The sequence below is a fragment of the Falco peregrinus genome, chromosome 4, assembly GCF_023634155.1.
Source record: "Falco peregrinus isolate bFalPer1 chromosome 4, bFalPer1.pri, whole genome shotgun sequence".
In the NCBI taxonomy this organism is placed as follows: Eukaryota; Metazoa; Chordata; class Aves; order Falconiformes; family Falconidae; genus Falco; species Falco peregrinus.
In genome coordinates this window covers 97,981,186-97,997,041 of record NC_073724.1, presented here as the reverse complement: position 1 = coordinate 97,997,041, position 15,856 = coordinate 97,981,186, and the positions used below count along the sequence as shown (strand labels likewise).

At 42.7% G+C, this 15,856-nt stretch overlaps 1 protein-coding gene across 1 annotated transcript in view; it reads left to right on the top strand.

Moving 5' to 3' along the window:
- The first annotated feature begins 194 nt into the window (after positions 1–194).
- B3GLCT (beta 3-glucosyltransferase) overlaps positions 195–15,856 on the top strand; it is a 69,844-nt gene continuing 54,182 nt past the window's right edge. The window contains exons 1-3 of the mRNA XM_055802332.1: positions 195–642; positions 8,013–8,074; positions 10,635–10,674. Coding sequence (XP_055658307.1) covers positions 210–642; positions 8,013–8,074; positions 10,635–10,674 — 535 coding nt within the window. The 5' untranslated portion in view covers positions 195–209. The remainder of the gene's footprint in view (positions 643–8,012; positions 8,075–10,634; positions 10,675–15,856) is intronic.

The window sequence follows — 15,856 nt, the reverse complement described above, 5'->3', positions numbered from 1 at the left end:
TATTTGTGAGAAGGATGATGTTAATAACCAAAAAACCCTCTTTTGTCCGAACTGGATGACGGAGAAGCCTTGTTGGAGGACTTTCTGTGGAGGCAGTAATTGAGCGTTAAGAATTAAAGCCATTATTGGTTTTGGAAAGAGGTGCTGGACGATCAGTAACGTTACGGATTGTTGTGGGTTGGATATGTAGCCCATAAGCACACCTTGGGATGGGGGAGCTCCGGGCGCCCCCGGGAGCTGGCGGCCCGGCCCGGGGGTCCGCAGAGCGGCTGCCCGGCGGCGGGGGGCCGAGGCCGGCGGTAGGCGCGGGGCCGCAGCGCGCCGCCTCTCCCGCAGCTGCCCGCCAGAGGGCGCCGCGGCCCCCGCTCCGCCCCCGCCCCGCTCCCGGCGCTGGCGCCCGGTCCTGCCGGGCCCCGGCGGGGGGCAGGGAAGGGGCGGGCTGGCGGCACCGCCGCCACCAGCCGGAGGCCGCTCCTGCGGCAGAGGCGGGCAGCCGGGCGCACCGTGTCTCTCTCCTCCTTCCCCCGCCGTGCGGCTCGGCGGCCCTTCCCAAGATGTCTCGGGAGCCCGACTGCAGGCGCTGGCTTCTTGTCGCTGCGTGCGCCCACCTCCTCTTCCTTCTCCCGCCGCTCCGCACCCGGGGTGAGTGGCCGGGGGCCGGGCCGGGCCGCCATGGCGAGGTGAAGGGAGGAGACCCGGGACGCTCGGCCCCTCCGCGGAGGCGGTGAGGGGGAGGAGGGCACGGGACAGAGCCGGGCAGCCTGGCGGGGGGGCTGCCGGCGCTCCCTCGCCCCTCCGTCCCGCCACGAGAGGGGAAGCGGGCGGGGAGGCGGGAGGTGCCCCTTCCCCCGAAGTTTGTTGGTGAGCCGGGCTGGGGCGCGGGCGGGCGGCGCGGGCTCCCCTCAGCGGCCCCGGCGCCGAGCTGCCGGGCACGGGCAGCGCCGGGACCCTTCCCCGCCCCGCGGCGGTGTGAGGCGGCGGGGGATGGCCCTGTGCCCGGGGCGGGGGGCGGCCCTGGCGGCGGGGGCACCGCGCGGGGCCAGCACCCCCCAGTCACACGGCGAGCTGAACCCGCCGCGGAGCCACTCGTGCTCGCGTTTGAAACGGCGCCTTACCGACTGGGTTGCCGGGGGGAGGTGGAAAGGGAACGCCGCCTAGTTAAAATGTCAGCGTAGTGAAAAGAAAATCACTGCATTTTAGAGGCGTTTTTAATGTGTCTGGTCAGGTGGGAGAAGGTTAAAAGAGAGGGGTTAGTAGCGTGTCAGCAGTTAGGTCAGGACAGGCTCTTGGAGTTAGCAGCTGTTGCCGTGAGTGTAAGAGAGGGAAATAAACGTTTACATCTGTTCTGTTTCTCATTATTTCTGTTCCTGAATGTTTCCGTCTCTCTCGGCATAGGCTTGTCAGGGTTGGATTTGATTCTCTTCCACTACGATGACTTGCGGATCAAAATCCTGCAGGGGAAACCTGTACAAATACACCCTGTGTTCAGCAAAGTAAAACTGTGATACCATGATTTTTCTCTTGTAAAACACTTTTCCTTTCACCTACGCAGCGTGGTCTTTGGAGGAGTCCATTGCTCTTCCTAAAGCAGCATTTCATTCTTCCCGGGATGAGTAGTTCTGCTCCAGTGCTTCAGCAAGGTACTGTAGCACTTGTAACCTTGAACAGATTGCAATCGCAGTCAGAGAACAGCAGCATCAGTTTTCCCCGTGTGTGTGTCTGTTTCTTGGACATACATGCAAACGCGCAGGTAGAACGCAGAAATGGAAAAGCTTGGGTTCTTGCTTGTGCGGTTACCTCTTGTTTAGTAGGTTTCGATTAGTGCTTGTATAGAATTTGTTCACCTGAAGCTTCTTGCAGTATCGTGACTTTCTTGAAGTTTTTAAAATATCCTTTTATATAAAAGGCCTTTCTTTCCTAAATACTCTATGCTTTTGAGAGGGCCAGGATAATAAGTTTGCAGAACAATCGGCTTTGCTCTTGAAAAACCAAAATAATTTGTATTGCATCTCACAGAAGAAAACAGCTTGTCTGTTGGTAGTTAAGTCGTTCCATGAATTCCAGCTTGCAGGTGGCTGCTTGCTGAATGGGAAAAAGTATTCAGACGATTTTGTTTGGTCTGACTTAGAGACAATCAGAAGGGTAATGATGATGCATTTTCTTCTACTGTTTTTCTTTGCTTGCCTTTTATGAAGACACTGGTGTGCACAGCACTGAGACATTTCCGTGGCTCACAGTGGCGATTTCAGCAGCCTTCTTCCCATATATGCCAGCAGTGTAAAGAAATGAGTTGCTTTTGTTTTTTTATGAAAAGCTTCAGATGCTGGAAATTTACTTGCATCGCCCTCTCCTCTTCCTCTTCCCTTTTGCTCTTTCCCCATTTTGGGCTGATAAATCTGTAAGTCTTCATTGTTACCTGGCTAGACCACGGTCTTTGATAATGAAAATGTAGCAACAATGAAGAAATGTTATAAGAGCTTGCATATGAATACATGAAACTAATTCATTTTGCTTGCTAGTGCTCCCAGGCTGTCTTATTGTGGAAGATCCCGTCTCTCTGACTGACAGTGTCAGTGCAGATTTTCTCTGGAAACATGTCAATCCATAGAATCTTATGTTCTTTGAAAACTTGGGAGGGGGAGGAAACCCAACCAAAACAAAAATAGGCTTTTCATTAAATTATGGTTAGAAGCATAAAGCAATTCTATTTTAAATGCTTTGTCTGATGTTTACAACATAATGGCTTTTGTTATTTGAAGTGGTTATTACTAGTCATGGTTTTGCCTTATGTAAGTCATAGAATTGTAACTTTTTTGTAGCTCATTTAAACTGACCCACAGCCTGGTGAGGTGATTGGAATGACTCTGGGTCAGTCAGCCTTGAATCAGACTGTAAAAGAGGAAGATAACAGAAGTGTTGCCTTCCTATTTCAATTGTTTTTTTCTGTGAAAGCAAAAGAACGGACTCAGTTTTTAATGTCCTTTGCACTTAAAGGACATGTAATTGTAAATGTTCAGAAGTTGTTTACAGTAGAAAGGGTAGTACTGAAGAAAGGATTACTTCTACATTTATAATTTTGTACTATATCATTAAATATATTTATACAGTATATTGTGGTTTAATATTACAGTATTTACGTCCATTTTCCTAATAGTTTGTTGGCACATATTTCTGCAGTGCAGCTGCTGAACAATGAGAATAAATGATTGAATTTTACTTTCTAGCGATGTAAGCAAGTCTATTTACTCACCAGAATTTTAATGGAAAGAATGGAACACTTGAGAAAAATAAATAGGAATTGAAGCTGCTTATATTACATTTTCTGATTAAATTTCCAGGTTTTGAATGGCTCCAAATACAGTCTAGCTTTTTCAGTGGATTTTAGTCCTGCTTTCAAAAGAAATAAAGATAAGATCGTTGAAAATAATGAGCTTTAAAAGTCTTTCTAACATTTCATTCGTTTTCTTATCCTCAGTTCTTGAGCATTTAGCAGAATGAGGGGAGGATTGGCAATTGACGCATTCAGCTTCTGTGTGCTTGTGCCAAATGATGTGAATAGCTGTGTGTTAAGAATCTTCAAAGTACACAAGGCATTAAAAAATGAAGTGACCAATACAAAATTACAGGTTGCATTTAAGACAGCACCTTGCTGGGTTTTTTTTCCTTTTTTTTTAGGTAGTTTTGTTTGTGAGAAATCATACAGTTAATCACCCTAGCCTTTTTGTTTAGTGTGGTGCCTACCAGCTAGTAAGTTTCTTCTTGCAATGTATTTTCTCTGTGCTCTTTGGCAAGTCAGTGGCCCACCTGAGATGTGCTTGCATTGCATCAAAACTCAAAGGGACTAGAAGAGATCCTGGGTTAGCAAAGGTACTTCGAGCTCCAGAGACTGATGTGTGTCTTTGAGAGTTCTCTATGGAAAAAAATCTGTTGCAGTTGTCTGAATTGGTAATGATGTTTGGACATGAAAAGTTACTGTCCTGTTATGGTAGCATCTGATAGCTCCCAGACACAAGTCATCCTTTGTGTGCGTGTATTTTACATGCAACAAAAAGATTTCCTTGCCACAGAGAGTTTACAGTTTCTACCTGTGTTTGTATAACTGATCTGGTCATGAGTGAGTTAGAATTTTTCTATTTGTGCCACGTCCACTCCTGGGCACACCTTTTTCAGAAACCTCTTGGGAGTGAATTGCGGGTGGTTGACTTAATCTTAGAGATGTCCACTTGTGCCCAGGCATTGTATTTCCTACCTCCCCTGGGGCCCCTTTGTTGGTAAGTTGTATGGCAGCTAGATATACCGCGTTCTTTTCATGCCACCCTTTTCCCAGTAAATCCCTAGAAAAGGATATTTATTTCCAGGCTGAGAGATCAGGTTTCTTAGCCAGAAGAGTCTTGGCCATACGTTAGTAAGACTTTAGCTTACCCCACCAGTGCATCCCAGTTTACTTCTGAAGACTTCTTTACTGCTATCAAATTATGCATGCATAACAGATTTGCTACTAAGGTAATAGAGGGGCCATGGCATGGTTGTTGCTAAAATAAATTCGTACAGTCTGTCTGAGTGAAAAGCTGGGTTACTGCTGGGTGAAGACTCTTGAGGCTTTTGTTTTCAGTGTCTTCAGGGGTCTGCTGGTTTGTTCAGCGAATGTTTCTTCAGTAGTTTAAAAATAGTATGAACGGCTCTTATCATTAAAATGTATTAGCTGGAAGGAGTCTTCCTGGAATATTTAATGTAAAAGATACAGAGTCATTTGAATATGTTTATTTGTTGCAAAAGAAGGGGAGGCTGCATGTCTGAAATCGCTGGGAGAGAGAGTAATGGTATATAGAGAGACTTGAGCATTCCTCACAGATACTGGCTTGTTTAATAAACAATATGTGTGAGTGTTGAAGTTGTACTGTATGTCAGGGTAGCTGCAACAGAAGTCACTTTTAGCCAGGTGTAATCGGTCTACCACTGTCCTCAACAGTACAGGAAGATTGATATGAGAGACCAGGAGAGCTGGTTGATTTTCAAAGCTCACCTCCTACAAGTTCAAGAATGGTCCATCCCCACATGCAGGAAGGCAAGCAAAGATGGCAGGAGGCCCACATGCATGAACAAGGAGCTCCTGACAAAACTCGGACATCAAAAGGAAGCACACAAGAGATGGAAACAGGGTCAGCTTACCCCAAGAGTAATATGGAGATGCTGTCTGAGAGTGCAAGTATGCTGTTAGGAAAGCCAGAGCCCACCTGGCATTGAATCTGGTGAGGGATTCAACTTGAGAAAGGCAAGAAAAAGGGCTTCTACAGGTGCATCAGCAGCAAAAGGGAGATTAGGGAAAATGTGGGCCTGCTTCTGAGTGAGGCGAGGGACTTGTTAGAAGAAGGGTGTGGAAGAGCATGAGGAACCAAAACCTTCTTTTCCTTGGTCTGTACTGGTAAGAGCCACCTTCAGCAATCCCAGGCCCCTGAAAATTATGGGAAGGCCTGGAGCAAGGAAGACTTACTTTCACTGGAGCAGGACCAGTTTAGGGAACATTGAAATAAACGGGACGTATGGGAGTCCTCAGGACCTGACAGGAGGCACCCACAAGTGCTGATGGAGTTTAACAATGCCAATGCAAGGTGGCTCTTGATAATCTTTGAAAGTCATGTTGACTGGGGGAGATTCCTGAAGACTAGAAGAGAGCAAATGTCACCTCTGCCTTCAGGGAAGGCAAGGAGGACAATCTGGAGAAACCAGAGGTTGGCCAGTATCACTTCAGTCCCTGGGAAGGTGGTGGAGCAAAATAATCCTGGATACCGTTGCCAAACAAGGAAGGACAAGACAAGCATATGGAGGACAAGAAGGTGATAGGGAGTAGTCAGCACGTTTATATGAAGTGGCAGTCATGCTTGGCCAACCCAAAAGACTTCTGTGATGACTGCCTTCATGAATGTGGGAAAGGCAGTGGATGGTGTTTGTCTCAGTTTTAGCAAGAGTTCAGTACTGTGTCCTATAACGTCATACACAAACTGATGAAGTATGGGCTAGATATGTGGGCAGTGCGATAGAAAACTGTCTGACTTGCTGGGCTCACGGCCTCTGATCAGTAGCATGGTACACTCCAGGGCTTGGTAATGACTCCAGCCTTTTCATTAGTGACCTGGACAACGGGACAAAGTGCACCATCAGCAAGTTTGCATAGGATACAAAATAGGTAGGTGGGGTTGATGCACCAGCTGGTTGTGCTGCTATTCAGAGGGACCTCAGTGGGCTGGAGAAATGGGAAACTTGGAAAACAAAGTTCAACACAGGGAAGTGCCAGGTTCTGCCCCTGGCAAGGAGTCGCCCCAAGCACCAGTGCACACTAGGGGCACACTGTCTGGAAAGCAGCTTTGCAGAGAAGGACCTGAGGGTCCTCTTGGGCAGCAATCTGACCATGAACCGGCAAAGATGGCCAGCAGCCTGCTGGGTTGCATTAGTAAGAGTGTTGTCAGTAGGTCAAGAAAGGTGATCCTCTCTGCCTGACACTGGTGAGACACACGTGGGGTGTTGTGTCCAGTTCTGGGCTCCCCCGTGCAAGAGAGACATGGGCATACTGGAGTGAGCCCAGCAAAGGACCCATGAGGATTATTAATAGATGGGAGCACTTGACATACAAGGAGAGGCTGAGGGAGCTGGGCCTGGAGAAGTAAAGGTTCAGGGAGGATCTTACCAGCACGTGTAAATAAATACCTGTTGGGGAGCAGTAAAGAAGACAGAGCCAGACTTTTCTCTGTGGTGCCTAATGACAGGATAGGGGACCATGGGCAAAAATTTAAATACATTTAAACGTAAGAATTTATTTCTTTTTTTTACTCTTAGAAGTGATGGAATACTGGAAGAGGTTGCTTGGAGAGTTTGTAGAGTTTCTGTACTAGAAAGTACTCAAAACTTGACAAGGTTGTGAGCATCCTGCTCTGGGAAGGATGTTCAAGTAGTTGATTTTCAGGTATCCTTTCCAACCTCAACGATTCTGTGGTACTGTAATGAAGATGAAGTAGGTTTTTAAAATAATTCTCCAAAGAGCTTTATCTGTGTTCTTAAAGGCATGGCATGAAATAGTTCTTTTTTTCCCAGACTGTCTCAGTATTGTCTGATTTGTTTCAAGGATCATGTGCATTAACATTTTATAAATCTCAGAAGCAGCGTGGCACGTGTCATTGAATGCTACAGTGAGAGAGGCAGCATCTCTTGTCACTCAAAGTTGTGTCAGGTCTTGTGTGCTCTTTCTCAGTTGCGTATTAGAAAGTGAAAGTAATGAAAATTCTGCTTGCATTCAGTTTTGCAAATAAGCAGAATGTATGAAGCGATACTTCTTCAGGTTAATAAATACATTTTGTGGGATAAGGGTGTTTTGTGTTGATCTTGTAATTAGGATCATGTCAAGTAGAAGAGGATCTGGTTTGTGTTGGGGAAGCTATTCCTTATCTGGAGCTGTACGTACTGTTACGTTGGGAGAGAAGGAGGAAAACAATCAGAACAAGCTGTCAACAAGGGATGTAATGGGCAGATTGAGGTGTTCTCTGTGCACTTTCGAACTAGAAGTGCAGAACATTTACTTGAGGATAAAATTGGGGGAACACTCCTACTTGTACTGTGTTTTCTTCTTCCTGGCTAAATGCCTTGTTGAAATGTAGCTATGGTCAGTCAGCCTGAGTCTACAGTGTTAGAATGATATTGAGATGTCTTCATTTAGTGGTGTGATTTGAGGTTCAAGTTAGTCAGGACCTGAGGTGTCATTGTCAGCTGATGAAATTGGGTCTCTGGTTGAAAGAACATAGGAGTATAGGTAATCAGAGATGGAGCACCACAGGCTTTGGACAGTCTTATCTTGCTTTCCCACTTTCCAGGTTTCTAATGTGTCAAAGGAATAGACAGTTGCTAGCAATCACTTTGAAATCAATTTCAAGCAGTAAATGGCTTTTTTTTTTTCTTTTGCTGCAGAACTTTGTCGAGTACAAAAATGAGCTCCTATAATATCAAGAGTCTGCTTTTTCTTTCAGCTTTTGCTGTAACTGTAGTTCCTGAAGGTGCAGAAGATAAGACTGAACTACCAGTGCTGCAGGTAATAAATTTTAATTGCCAGAGCAGGAACATTTTACAGACATTATAAAATCATCTAGAAGAGACCAGAGCAGAAAGTCTAACATCTGTGACATGGATTTTGATCATTGACTTCAGTGGTACTAAATGTCATATGATGTCTTTCTGTTCTGTGTGGCATATGAGACACCTTTAATGGGACACAAGTTGCATATAGCACTATTCTTCTAGTATTACTAGGATCTCAGTTTATCCTAGGGATGCTTAGACTCATTAGAATAAACTTATACTTAGCATTTCTGATTTCTTTCTTATGCTGGATTTTTTAGTACATTGACATTTGCATTAAGTGAATTAGTTTTTTGGGGTTTTGTTGTGGAACAAAATTGTAATTTAGAAAACAGTTTATTTTCTTTTTTCCACTATTAGCTGAAGAGTGCATTAAAAACTTACAGTAATAAAAACTTGGTGATTTTGCGTAGCTTCTACAAGTTTATAGTGTTACTGCTTTGAGAACAGTTTTGGAATATGTAAGATTTATTAGTTCAGAGACAATTTTCCTTTCCTCTTGTTTTTTTTAAAATATACAATATATGAAGAGGGAAATGGCTGCCTCTCTGCTAAATTAGCATTACTACGTATTGCTACCCTAGTCACGGCTCAAGTAAAGCTTGCAAATGAAATTTCAAATTAACAGATTAGAAGAACGAATGGTCAGAGCTAGCCCTACCCTTAAACAGTGTAAGGAATGTTAGGTGCATATGCATGTATGTCCTTCAACCGACTTCCATCTACCCTTTTTATTTATATGTATATATTTGTAACAGGTATTTGTGTATGTATAAAAGAGATTTAAGGGGGGAAATAAAATGTACTGCAAGGAATCAAGAAATAGAATCTAGAACTGCCATTTAGATCTAGCGATCTCACAGTAAATGCAATAGAAGTATGGTCAGAGATACCTGTGTCTAATTTTTTGGGTTTTATGATGATTGCTATACCTACAGTAATGAAAAAGATCCCTGTTACAAACTGCTGATCTGCTGCAGTGTATCTGGGAGACTAGGTAATGTCATTCTGTTTTCATTACTTCTAAGTTTCTCTTTGTCAAATTCCATTATTTTCTCAATCTAGTTGTTTAACATTATCATTCTTATAAAGGATATAATTTATGAAGGCTTCCTACTATTTTGGAGTTCAAAACCTTCTCTCAGATTGTCAGGGGTGCCTCCTATAATTCTTCAGGCCAAAATCCCTTTTTTCTCACCTTTTTTTTTTTTTTTTTTTTACATTAACAGGCACATAATGGGCAACAAGTGTTTTGTTTTTTGTTTTAATCAAGGTAATTGTAAAATATGGCTTGTTCATCATACTGTGTACCACAAATCATACCTTTTTGTTTATATAAAAAATTAGTCTTAACATGTTGTTTATGATATACGTTAATTTAAAAGGTGGTATTATGCTGTGAGATGGCAGTGCTGTGTATAGTCATAAAAATAAGTTAGTCTTACAAGGATTTTTGTAAACTTTATTAACCCAGCAAAACAGGGTCATAAGCCTAGATGCAATGGCTAACAAGAAGTTGGAGCTTATGCATTTCAGTGTAAAAGTCAGACCTAGATGGAGGAAGAGATCATCTGATGCAAGTAGGACTAAAAGGATTAGATGTACGTGATTTAAAAAAAAAAGGAGGGGGGGGCGGGCGTGGGTGGGAGAAGGGGGAATGTGTTTACAAATAGGAATTAATTCAAAAGGGAAGGAAAACTATATATGAGCTTATTGCCAAGGAATGCCTTGTATGGCATTTCTATCTGAAGGTCTTAAAACTCTTGACCCAAGATAAATACTACAACATTCTTATGCAATTAGTAAATATGATCTTGATTTTATATGTGGAGAAACAAAGCACTAGGTGCTGTTACCAGGGAGAAATTGTGCAATAAGCAAAGGCTCTGTTTTCCTTCCTATTTTTATGGGAAGTGCAGAACTCTTTCTCCAGTCCTATCTCTTTACCAGTCAGCAGTTCTTAAACATCTTTCTGCCTAGCCTCTGTTATTTAGAAGCAATTTAATATCCTCCTGAGATATTTTTGTGTGTGTGTTTTGGTTGCCTGGTTAACGATGCAAATGCAATGTCACTGTTGTCTGTTCCTCAGAACTTTGTTAAAATTCCATCACAAATATATGTGATACCTGAGTAAATCCCAGTGAAGTCATCTTATGTACAACACCCTTTTCATATTTGTTTGTCTTCATATAAATTGCTTTTGAATCTTACTTTAAGAATTGTGTTTCGATAGATGCTTGATAGTGGATCAAATGAGTAAGATTGTGTTGGGTTTTGCATTTTTTTCCTTTTTATTCATTTACTGTATTGTCTAAGTAATAGTATGCAAACATGTAGGATACCTGTTCCAGTTTTTAATGATGAAAAACTTTTACATTAGTTTTTTCATTTGTTGAGTTAAAACCTCTATTCATTAACACTCTGATGAATGCTTTGAGTACCTCTGTGTGTGTCTATAGAAATATTTGCGTTTTTATGTGTATCCTTATTTTGCTTTTTCTCCTTTCTTCTAGAAGTCTGAAAAAAGCAGAACAATTAGTAAAATAAGCAGAGGTAAGAACTGTATGGTCTGTATTTGTTTTCACTTGTGGCTCCCTTTTTAGTATAAATAAAACATGGTTATGCTTTGAGAAGTGACTGTATGAACAGTGCCTAAATGCTCAGCAGCATTGTTAGTTAATTGGTGATTCACAGATACTTTGTATTTTGTTTCTTTGCTCATGTAGTCTGGTCAGACAGAAGCTTGATTTTTTTCCTTGTATTTGCAATTCTTGTATTTAATTGTTTTTCTGAAGATGTGCACTTGCACTGTGAAACTGATGCATTGCTTTTTGTAGTACACAATATTTTAAAATGAGATTTCGTGATACTTTGTAGTTGTTATTGCAAAAATTTAACATGAAACTGAATTTTACCATGCTGCTAGGATCTCAAGGTACTTGTAATAACAACTAGGATTATTATAAATTACTTGTAACAACTTGTAATAACTTCATAATATCTAGAACCAAGTATTTAAGAAACATTTCAAATGTTAATAGGATACTGAGTGATAAAATGTTTTTTTACTTGACATGTGAGATAAATTATGAGAAGAAAAATTCTGCAAGCTTCTGCCTTTCCTGAAACAAGTTTGATGTCATTCCAGCAAAAAGTTTCCAGACGTGACATAAGGACTGTAGCCTGGTGCTGCCTCTGCTATACTATAGTAGTTCAATACTTAAAAGTACCTACTTTTCACTCTTATAGATGCTGAGCACTTGGGTCTGTTTGTTCTGAAAAGAACTAGCTTAAACATGTCTTTGTTGCAGCAGTTTCTGAGTAGTTGTCAGTTCATTCTGACATCAAAGCTGAACACTGGGAAGACTTAGCATGCTTCTAGTACGGTTGCTAACAGAACTCTGAATGGAGCTGAGAAGATATGGGTTTTGCTTGTTGGGGTTTTTTTGGACTTAGTTGAAGGCTTTGTTCCTAACAGAGATAACCACCTTTGTGGAAAACAATCAAGTCCCTTGTCCCATTTATCCCCCATTTTACCCTTGAAGGGTCAGCACCTGTCTATAGAAACTTTATTACTCTGTTTCCCTGTTCACCTGTCCTTATCTGGTGTTACAGGCCATTTCCTCTTGGTGTTCTTTCATCTCTTTCTGTGCAATCTCATAGCATAGCCAGGTGCTGGTTGCTGCTTTTATTGCTCTTAGCAAATGTGCTGTCTATCACTTCACAAAACACCCATGGAGGCATTGATAGAAATTTTTTTTGGCTTTGGACAGTGCTCAGTTTTCATAAGTTTTAATATAATCTCACTACTTAGGAAAGTTACATTTAGGAACATTGCAATGGTATGTTAATGATGTAACTACCATCTGTCATCTATTGTTTGATTCAGCAGGAGATCGCTTTAAAACGGACAAACAAAAGTGTTTTATGCTGCAGGTAGCAAAATTTAGGAACTTGCTGCCACAGGAAGCTGTGGAAGCAGACCATACCAGCAGTTTCAGGAGAGAACAGGTCCATGAATATATGGTAAGAAAAATAGTCAGCAATGTAACTTCTGGCATTTCCTAATATAGTTGTTAATGCTGTTAATAGTATGAGGAGCATTGTGAAGGTCTTGTGGTGTCCCTAAGTAGTGTTTCCTATTCCCGCTGTTCAAGACAATATACTGGACTAGGTGGAGCATTGGTCTGATGTAATACATCATTTCTTGTATTCTTTATCTTTTTTTTTAAAGACTCTGCCTGTCCTTAAGAAAGACTTTTTTTTTTTTTTCTTTCTGTATAATCATTTAGGTTGGAAAGGACCTTTGAGATGATCAAGTCCAACTGTTAACCCAGGACTACCAAGTCCATCACTAAACCATGTCTCTAAGCACTGTATTTACGTGTTTTTTAAATGCCTCCAGGGATGGTGAGTCAACCACCTCTCTGGGCAGCCTGTTCCAATGCTTGACCACCCTTTCCGTGAATAAATTTTTCCTAATATTCTATCTAAACCTCCCCTGGTGCAACTTGAGGCCATTTCCTCTTGTCCTGTTGCCTGTTATCTGGGCGAAGAGACCAACACCCACCTGCCTTTCTGGTAGTTGTAGAGTAGTAAGATCCCCTCTGAGCCTCCTCCTCTCCAGATAAAACCATGTCAGTTCCCTTAGCTGCTCCTCATCAGACTTGTGCCCCAGCCCCGCTGCCCTTCCCTGGACACGCTCCAGCCCCTCGACGTCCCTCCTGCAGCGAGGGGCCCGACACTGAACCCAGGGTTCGAGGTGCGGCCTCACCAGTGCCCAGTCCAGGGGGCGGTCACTGCCCTGGCCCTGCTGGCCACACTGTTTCTGACACCAGCCAGGACGCTGCTGTCCCCTTGGCCACCTGGGCACACTGGGGGCTCATGCCCAGCCGGCTGTCAGCCAGCACCCCCAGGCCCTTTCCCACCGGGCAGTTCCCAGCCGCCTGCCCCAGCCTGTAGCGCTGCCTGGGGCTGGTGTGACCCACGGGCAGGGCCCGGCACTGAGCCTGGTTGAACCTCACACCACTGGCCTCGGCCCATCGGCCCAGCCTGCCCAGACCCCTCTGCAGAGCCTCCTGCCCTCCCGCAGATCCTGTCCCCCAACTTGGTGTCGTCTGCCAGCTTTCTGAGGGCGCACTCGATCCTCTCATCTAGATCATTGATAAAGAGATTGAATGGAACGGGCCCCAGCACTGAGCCCTGGGGAGCACCACTTGTGACTGGCCACCAGCTGGATGTTAACTCCATTCACCACCGCTCTTTGGGCCTGGCCAGCCAGCCAGCTTCTAACCCAGCACAGAGTACACTCATTCTCACCATGAGTAGCCAGTTTCTCCAGTAGAATGCTGTGGGAAACTGTATCAAAGGCTTTACTAAGGTTGAGGTAGATGACATCACAGCCTTTCCCTCATCCACTAAGTGGGTCACCTTGTCATAGAAGAAAGTCAGGTTAGTCAAGCAGGACCTGCCTTTTAACCTATTTCTATGGGTAAAATCAAGGAAGGACTTGACACAGAGAATGACATTCTTAGTTACTGTGATTTTTCATTCTTTTCCAGAATTTTCTTATATAATAGTTTTTCTCCTTTATAAACAACCTGTACCTTTGTACCAAGGAAGAAGAGTTACCATCTGTAGTTTTCCTTTTGGAGTTTCAAGAGATCTTTTTTAAGTGTCATTAGTTGAGTCTTTGAAGACAGGTATCAACATCTTGATATTCTAGTCACTGGGAAGACACGTTTAACAGAGAGAAGACTGAAGTTCATGTTGCCATGGCTGCTTTGTCTACCCAGGATGTACTGTAGCTTTCGGGATTGGCTGGTGTGGAAAGTGTTTCATGCATGGATTGTTATAGTCCAGCCAAAAGGTAAGTTATGTGACTTACCAATGTTGGGTCATCATTGCCACGCCATGGCAAAAAGTCTTGCCTTTCCACTGGATGTGTAGGTGCTCTATTGGTGGGTATATTTGTCCCCAGATGGTAGGCTATAATGCTGACCAGCAGTATTTTCAGCTTTTAGAATATTTGAATAACAAAAGTAAATCCCCTCTTGAAGTGAGGCACGTGCTATTCCAGGCTAGTGTACTTTGTACATAGCGTACAGATTTTGCTTTCTTTGGAAACTCAGGGAAAACTGAGCTTGGGAACATGAGTTGTCTAGATTCCTTCTGCTGTATGTGGAGGGGGGCACTTCCAGAGGGTGACTGAGATCCAAGATAGCCTGACCTAGTTCTGCATTTTATCTAGGCTCTTTAGGAATTGGTGAGGGAAGATAAATTTAGATTAGACATTAGGAAGAAATTCTTTACTGTGAGGGTGGCAAGACACTGGAAGAGGAAGAGGTTGCCCAGAGCAGCTGTGGATGCCCCATCCCTGGCAGTGCTCAAGGCCAGGCTGGATGGGGCTTTGAGCAGCCTGGTCTAGTGGAAGGTGTCCCTGCCCTTGGCAGGGCGTTGGAACTATATAGTCTTTAAGGGTTCTTTACAATCCAAACCGTTCTGTGATAAGTTTGGGTGGAATCATGAGAATGACATGCAAAGGTGTAAGTAAGTTTTTTCTTTAGTTATCAAAGCAAAGGCATAGGTGATGAACTTTTTTTTGGGTTTTGTTTTAAGACATATCATGAGTTCTGAAGTGGTAAGCAACATAGTTTTTGTATTACAAAACTATGAAAGAGCATGCAGTTTATTGAGGAACAAGTGACAACTCGATACTATTTTTTCAAATTTCAAGTAGTAAACAAATGTGCAAAAAATGTACATTTGAAATCTATTTTAAAGGGTTTTTTTGATATTACTAAGGCAAGAAATTTAGCACAATTGTTGAGAGTGTGTTTGACTTAAGATGACTTTCAGTTCTCATGCTGCAGGCCGTAAACAGATAAATCAGTCATTACAATGCTTATGGCATATGTGATAAATAAGCATGCACACACTAATGTGGTTGCATGTCTGTGTATCTGTCTATATGCATACACTGTCTTTAATCCAGAAGGATCCCAATAACTTTATATAACCACATTTGCAAATTACTGTTCTTAGCATGAGAAAAGACTTGTCTCTACTTTTAGTATAAAGCTTCCACAGTTAGGCTGCAGTAATTGGCTCAAAATATAAGAACGAAAAGATCCTGATTTGGAGTTTCATGTTGATTTTAGAGTTGACATAAAAGTAGGGGAAGGCCTACAGAATATGCAAGTGGCTTAAGTTTTTAAACTCGAATTGGAAGCTGAGTTTTCTGACCTAGGCGTTAGAGTCTCGGGTTTGTGAGTTAAAGCACAAGTGCTTCTGCAGTGTAGTTTTTATCTGAATAAATAATGAGACATTTTGTATTTTATCACCAGGTTTTCATTGTACAAATATACCATTTAGCCTTAAACAAATTAATTTTATTTCTATCATTTCTTAGGAAAGAAAAGCCCAAAGAAAAGAGGAGCTAGATTTAAGCACCATTGACAGAGCTGCAAAGATGTCAGTGGCATTCTTTTACCTATTAGAGGTCAGTGGTTAGACTGCGTCCTAGTTGTTTTAAAGTCATAGTTATAATTGTAATTTTTGTGGAAATAGTTTGGACCATGTCACACAATGCTCCAGGGGAGTATATAAATCATCACAGAATTCTGTCTTTTCTGTTGATGCTTGTTCTACATTTTTAATGATGTGTTTAAACATTCAGCGAGTCAGAGACTTGGTTCTAGGTGCCCACTAAAAGTTTCAGGAGAGTTTGGTAATT